At 40.4% G+C, this 7,916-nt stretch overlaps 1 protein-coding gene across 1 annotated transcript in view; it reads right to left on the bottom strand.

Annotated features, from left to right (window-relative positions):
- PGM2 (phosphoglucomutase 2) overlaps positions 1-7,715 on the bottom strand; it is a 31,275-nt gene extending 23,560 nt beyond the window's left edge. The window contains exons 1-3 of the mRNA XM_036764805.1: positions 7,490-7,715; positions 4,290-4,457; positions 533-639 (exon numbers count right to left, since the gene is read on the bottom strand). Coding sequence (XP_036620700.1) covers positions 533-639; positions 4,290-4,457; positions 7,490-7,612 — 398 coding nt within the window. The 5' untranslated portion in view covers positions 7,613-7,715. The remainder of the gene's footprint in view (positions 1-532; positions 640-4,289; positions 4,458-7,489) is intronic.
- Between the last annotated feature and the right edge of the window lie 201 nt (positions 7,716-7,916).

Here is a 7,916-nt window from a genome sequence, read left to right on the forward strand (position 1 = left end):
ATACAGTTAAAAATTTGCGAATTTTTTGATGATCTTAGCCATTATATTTTTATAGTCTAAAATGCTCATGTTAAGTAATAACCAGTCAGACAAACCTAACTTCTAAATCAAGGGAAAGTGCTGGGAAATGAATAAAAGGTTCTGTTTTACAAATGTATATAAGGAAAACTATATATGAGAATTTAATGGGTGTTGGGGTTGTTGTGTACAACACTATGTGAGGCTTCCAGCTAATGTCAATTAGTCAAAAGAACAGAGATCTACAGAAGAAAGACAAAAGGACAGGAAAAAGAAAAAAAAAGAACATGGTTGTCACTGAAAATTGATGTAAGTAATTAGGAATTTTAATAAATTTTCATTAATTTTTAAAAATTCTTTTTCTTTGATCCAAACTGAAAAGCAGAATTTATAAAATTTCCAAAAAGAAATTGCCAACTATTTTTGAAGCTGAAAACCAGCTGCAAGCCAGGCAAATGTATCTTAACATAAAACATATTAAAACATCAAATAATCTAAAAATTATTCAAAATACCTTTTGCTGCTCCCTCCACTGGGTGAGTGAGCTCGAGCATCAAAGCTAATCACCACACCTCTTTCCTTTAGATCACTGAAGGTTTTTTCCAAATATCTGCACAATCCCTTAAATACCAAATATAATCCATATGAAAATTAAATTTATATTAGCTTTAAAATTAAACTTTTAGACATTTAACATAGGCAAAAATAATTAAAATTTTTCTCAAGTTCCTCAAAAAAAGGATGATTGGTAATGAAATAACTTCAGAATACATTATCTGTGTGACAAGTATCATTTTTCTCTATAAAAAACTCTTAACTGAAATGCAAACAACTATGGAAAAAAATGTACTCTGTATTCAATAAGTTTAATTACTGGATGTAATAAAAGAAAATCTAGAAAACTGGGTAACAAGTTTCATCAAATCACATATTATTTGCATTAAACTGACAATAACTTGATATTGACTGCAAATTCTTATATGTTTTAAGTACTGGCTTATGGGGAGTTGTACTCTTTAAAGAGCAACTAAGAACAACCAAAGTAACCTAGAAAAGAGCCCTTTCATCTTAGTTTGAAGGTTATAAAGGCTTCTAAATGATAGGCTGACTCAATATTGGCGCTCTGCCTTTCTCCCATTTCTAGGCAGGCTTTCTTTTCTTTTTCTTGATATTCAGGATCATATTTGAAACAAGAGGAAACAAACAAAACAAACAAGAAAATATTAAGTGCTCATATTTTACTGGTTTTTCTGGAGAACACTTTGATACTCCTTACAGTAATGGCAACTAGTAAGATCCTGCACTGTGGCAGTGAGCTGCAGAAAATCTGTTGGTTTAATCCTCAACACCTCTTATGTAGTTCTAAGAGGTCATTAGAGCAAAGTCTAGACTAGACTAGACTAGACTTTATGGAGCCTATAGCTACAAGCCCATTTCCCCCAGGAAGGAAGACGGGCAAAGTGGTCACTAAGTCCTTTGCAAGGACTTGAAAGTAATTTGATTGTAGGACATCTGGAGGTCGGCAAAGACAGGAAGCAGATCAGTTTCCGTCCAGAACCCCTTGGGACTGCCACTACTCAGAAAGCTGACCAAAGGAGGTTTCCGGGATTTTTGGTATTCTTTGTTCTGTGATTTTTATCAATCTAGGAAACTTGTGGCATTTCACTTTTTACTAATGCAGATACACAATGTAGCTTTAACTTCTACTTACTCTCAAAGGGTTGCCTGAGATACTGAGATGTCAACGGATGTGATTTAGCCATGTCACACAGCCAATACATGTCAAAGATGGAATTTAAACCCATTTCTTCCTAACTCCATAGCCAGCCCTGTGTCCACTCTATTATGCTCTCAGAATTATTTTTACTCACAGGTAAACCTGGCCTGAGAGAACAGAGTTCCACAGCATCAATGGAGTGGAAAAGGGTTTTTGGAGGTTTACTCCTTATATTCCTACGGGTCAGTGAGCATTTCAGCAGTCTGGTATGGTATTGTAGACCAATTATATCCCCATGGTGACCAAAAGGCAGGCTTTGAAAGTGTTACAGGTAAACCCAGAAATTTTTGCCCATCACTGACATTCATCGGGAGATTAGGCATCTACTTTTATGGTACTCGTGCTCTGAATTATAAGACATAGTCATCATTAGTCAATCTAGATAATCTTTATTTCAGTACTATCAAAATGACATTCATGACAAGTAGGACAGTTTTGAAAGTTAACTGCTGAATTTATTATTACATTCTGTAATGACAGACTTGTAGTTTCATATAAAATCCCCTCTTTTCTTCTATGTATATGGAAATACTAATTTTATTTGGTGTCTAAATTCAGAATAGAAAACCAAATGATATTCAAACAGGAACTTCAAAAAAGTCTTGAAATACCTCCTTTTTTGGTGAAAGTTCTTATCATGAGTTTTTTGGTATATAATCAATTTAATAAGAACTCTGAAAGAATGAACAAATGATAACAAATAAAAACAGCAGTATTGCTACTTGCACTTCAGAGTAAAAGTAAGCAAATTAGTTTCTTGGTTACTCTGGCTACTTTCTGAAAAAGCTTCTTAGATACTTTATGTATTCGACTATTGTGAAAATATAAGAACTATATAAAACTGTTAATTTAAAGAAGAGGTCTGTGAACTTTTAAAAATAATTGTATAACTAGTTCAATTTAACTGGCTTCCTTTGTACTGCTATGTGTTTTATATTATATCAAAAAAAATTCTTCTAAGAAGGAATCTATAGGCTTCACTAAACTGCGTTACACAACAAAGTTTAAGAACCCCTTTCTTAAAGGCAGCATGAGATCTGAAACTTGGATTGCTGGTTTTCCATGGTACTAGTAGCAAAATAAGCTTCAGCAAACTACAGGGTGTCCCTAAAGTCTGGACACATAGGCAAAAATGCATATTTTGAAATATCTGGAATATTAACAGACCTTAGCCCCGTCGACTTCTTTTTTCTGGGGTATGCTAAAGGAGAAGGTATACTCAGTGAAAATCACAGATGCAACACACCTGAGTGAATGCATAGAGAGTGAATGTGCTAAAATTGATAGCAGTGTGGAGATATTGCATCGAGTTCATGTGAATTTTGCAAAGTGCATCAACCTTTGCATCACAAATGATGGAAATCATTGAAGATGTTATTTGTTAATATTCCGATTAAATAAAATGTTGTTGAAAATTTAATTCATTTCATTTCTTGAAAATATGCATTTTTTGACAAAACAGGAAAATGATACATGCTGGAGAGAATGTGGGAAAATTGGAACATTGTTACATTGCTGGTGGAGTTGTGAACTGATCCAGTCATTCTGGAGAGCAATTTGGAACTATGCCCAAAGGGTTATAAAAATGTTCATACCCTTTGACCCAGCAATACTACTTCTAGGGCTGTATCCCAAAGAGATCACACAAGTGGGAAAAGGACCCATGTGTACAAAAATATTCATAGCGGATCTTTTTGTAGTAGCTAAGAATCGGAAATTAAGGGGATGCCCATCAATTGGGGAATGGCTGAACAAGTTGTGGTATATGAAGGTAATGGAATACTATTGTGCTATAAGAAATGGGGATGATACAGACTTCGTAACAATCTGGAAAAACCTACATGGTGAGCGGAGCAAGGCCAGGAGAACATTATACACAACCACAGATATATGGATTCTGTGACGACTAACCCTGACAGACTTTGCTCTTCTCAGCAACACAAGGTGCAAAGACAACTCCAAAGGATTCATGATGGAGAGGGCTATCTACATCCAGAGAAAGAACTGTGGAGTCTGAATGTAGATTGAGGCACACTTTATGCTCGCCTGTTTTTTCCCCTTTTTTTTTCTCTTTTGTTTTTGGGGTTTTTTTTTGGGTTCTGTTTCCTCTTTCTCATGATTCATTCCATTGGTCATGATTCTTCTTCACAACTTGACTAGTGTGTTATAACAAAGAAGATATATCAGATTCCATGCCATCTTGGGGAGGGAGGTGCGGAGGGAGGCAAAGAAAACTTGGAACTCAAAGTTACGGAGAACCAAGTGTTGCAAACTAAAAATAAAAACTCTCAAAAAAAAATGCATTTTTGCCTACGTGTCCAGACTTTAGGAACACCCTGTATTTGGACCATAACTTACTAGTGTGATTCACTACATACAGACTGGGTCAGAAAATACATGTATAAATTAAAGCAAATTCATTCTGCCAAAATGAAAAATATATATGTTGAGGTTACTATTAAGAGAAATAAGGAAATAAAAAATATATCTTTACCTGAGTAGTCTGAATAATAGTTAAATCATTCATCTGTGCAATTCCTGGTCCCATTGCAGCTCGAAGGCCAGCTGTTCCAAACTCCATTCGGGAACCAAAACATTTCTGTAGTTCTTCTCTATTATTATCAGCAATCATTTGTTTCACCATTTCTAAAGTTTTAGGATTCTATAAAATACAATCATATGTGCCACAATAGTCAAGTGATTAGTGGAATGAGAAATCTAAACTTTCAAATCACCAAAAAGTAACTCCTGACCCACATGAAAATCCATAAACATATTTTCTCTTTTAGGTTTCCTAATGCTGTGGAACTTCAAGGTCAACTGTTAACTTCTGTTTCTAGGAAGTAGAGTATAAGAATAGATGTACTGTATATATTCAATATTATAATAATACAATCCTACTGGAAACAAAATTTGTAGAGATAATCAATTTTGACAGACTTGGAAGCTCTGAATAACACAATGACCAATGAGAATTCCAAAGGACTCATGATGAAATGAGTTGCCCACCTCCAGAGAGAAAGCTGATGGACTCAGAATGCAGAAGCCTATTTTTTCTCTTCTTTTCTTTTTGGAGGGAAGAAGGAAAGGAGGAACCTGTGGTGGGTTTTTGCTTTTTTTTTTTTTTTCTTGCTTCCTCAATAAATGGAAGGGGGAAGAGGGAGAGAATTCTGAATTGAAAAAAAATTTTTAAAAAAAGAGCATAGGAGACTTTGGGCAGGCTCTCATTAGTAAGGGTAACAGAGTTAAATGACAATCTCTATATCCTTGTAAACTTGACAATCTTCTATTTATTTTGCTGTAATTTTACTTTTTCTTGCCTTAGTTGCCTTGTAAAAAGTTCTTATATTCCAGCAGTATTTCCACTGAATTAAGACAAGTCCTCATCTGGACCTCATCTGGAGTCTTCAGGAAAAACCCATGTCTCAGAGAGGCCAGGCTAGGATGTGGATACTGGTGAGATATGGTTTTGGGATTCAGTGGCAGCTATTTCTGGTGTCACAGGGATATTGTTGTTTAAGAGGGCTGTAGAGTGGCTTCATGAAAAGATTTAAGTGACCAATAAGCAAGCTGAAATTATATTCTTTAAAAGTAAATCACAATACATTCAAAATGATGATGCTTAGATAAAGAAAAAAGTTAAATTATGTTCTATCTATACTGTGCCTTCTTTAGCAGGGCCATTTACAAGCAGGTATGAGAAGATTCCTTTTGATAAATATAAAAACTCCATTAACTGAAGACTGAAGAACTCATCTGGATTTCAGTTTTACTATCTATAACATGAAATACAGTTCCAATAACAACAAAAAGGAGCTCTTTACACGATTCTATTTAATTGAAAATGGGAATATCCTGGTACTTGGACAAATTTGAAAATTTAATATGACAACTCTTTTTTTAAATATACAATAACTGTAGCTAATAGTATTGTGGAATAACTGGCCTTTTAATTACAATAACTTACATCTGTTACAAGCACATGATGACATTCATAATATATTGCAAATAGCAATGGATTTGAATCAGAAAACCTAGCTCTCCCATTTACCGCCTGTATTTACCTATGGACAAGTCACTCAACCTGTCTCTAACCTGTTTCCTGATCTACCAACCTGAGTAACTGCTTGCATAACTCAAAGGGTTGTTATGAGGATAGCACCTAAATAAAACATAGGTGGCTGAAAACAGTAAGGGGTACAGGGATATAGGAAAAAAAATGCTGGGAAATAACATATATATATATATATGTTTATATATATTTATCTCAGTCCTCTTCTGACACCTGGTCCTACCCAGCTAGCCAAGGCTTGGGGTAAGATGCTTTTCACACAGCAGGCACTTCATATATTGAGTGTGGACCTGGACGGGACACAGTCCTGAAGTCAGGAAGACCTGAGTGCTAGTGTTGCCTGACATGGTGAACCCCCTCAGTAACTCTGCAAGACTCTATCCAGGGATCTCCGTCCCAGTAGTCGTGGTCCTATTTCCCTACCCCAATGAAACCGCAAGGCCAGTCCCCATCCCTAAGGGCTGGCTGGACCCACAACCAGCCACTCACAGGCACGATTGCTTCGGCCAGAGTAAGTCTAGAAGGCTGCCTCCCAAGCTAAGGATCGTGATTACGGGGGGGGGGGGGGGGGGGGGGGGGGTAGGAGGGTCACACCGACGAAATCACAGTTTTCAAACTATTGAAGTGTGTACATTCGGGAAGGTTTGGGGGGTTTCTATCATTTTTGTGTCACGGACCCTTTTGGTAGGCTGATGAAGACCATGGACTCCTCGGAATGTTTTTAAATATATAAAACAAAATATACATTATTACAAAAGAAAACAGCTTTATTGAAATAATTATCAATTTTTTTTATAAAGTAGAGGGGGGCCGGAGCTAGCTGTCCCGCAGGTGAAGCTGTCACAGGGAGCGCGGCCAACTTCCCCTACTGCCCATCGGTGGGGAAAGGACGCGCGTCCACTCAAATGCACAACCGGCCAGTTGAAGGCGCTTCGGCTGGCAGGGAGCCCAGCCTCCCCTTCCCGCAGCTAGAGAAACCGAGGCCCAGGAGGAGAAAACAGCTGCCCCACCGCCCCCTGGGGGCAGCATCTGGCAGAGGGTCCCGGAGTGTCCCCGGCCGACCCGGAGGCTCAGTGCCGGGAGCCTCGGGTCCAGCGGAGAGGTCCCGGATCAGAGCAGACGGACATCCACCCCAGGCGCGGGGGGGGGAATTCGGAGTTAAGGGAGGGGTGCAGCCAATTCTCGCCCCACGGTCCTACTCCTCCGGGCCTGGCCCAAACCCCAGCGGCTGTGGCGGATCGGGAACAGGAAGAAATGAGTAAAAGGGTGGTCTCTACGATGCCACGGGAAAGAAGGGAGGGAGGGAGGGGAAGAAAGGAGGAGAGGGAGGGAAAGGGAGGGGAGGAAGCGGGGAAGGAAGTGAGGAAGCGGGGAGGGAGGAGAGGAAGTAGGGAGTGAGGAGGAAGGGGGAGGGGAAGGGAGACGTGCAGGAGGAGGAAGAGATGAGATAGGGAAGGAGAGGCCGGAGAGAGGGGGGAAGGGAGGAGAAGGGAAGAAAGGAAGGGAGAAAGGGAAGAGAGTAGAGGGAGATGGAGAGGGGAGGAACGGGAGATGGAGGAGGGAGGACGAGAGAACGGAGGGAAGCAGAGGCTGGCGCGGCCGTTCCCCAGCGCGACTCTCACCTTGTCCAACCGAAGCCACTGGGCGGCCGCCTGGTCCAGCCGCGAGTCCCCTCCGGCACCATCCCCCGCCGCCACCGACACCGCCGCCGCTGCAGCCGCCGCCACCGCGGTCCTGGTCGCCATTCTGCGTGCGAACTGGCTCGCGTCCTTCGCACTCAGACTCCCTTTTCTTGGCTCCCAGCTCCAGAGGAAGAGCTTGAAGGAGTCTCCGATTGGTCGCGAGCCAGCGCCCAAGCCCCGCCCCCAGACCGGTACTGCCCTAGTGCCAGGGGGCGGTGACTCTCGGGAGAGAGCTCCGAGGCCCCGCCCCCATCCCTCAGCCAGCCCCGCCCTCGGGCCAGGCCACTGGGGGACAATGTACCGTGACTTAAATTTTTTTTTAACTAACAAACTTTTATTTTTTCTCCCTCCTACTTCCTCCCATTAA

This window comes from Trichosurus vulpecula, chromosome 6, assembly GCF_011100635.1.
Source record: "Trichosurus vulpecula isolate mTriVul1 chromosome 6, mTriVul1.pri, whole genome shotgun sequence".
Lineage (NCBI taxonomy): Eukaryota > Metazoa > Chordata > Mammalia > Diprotodontia > Phalangeridae > Trichosurus > Trichosurus vulpecula.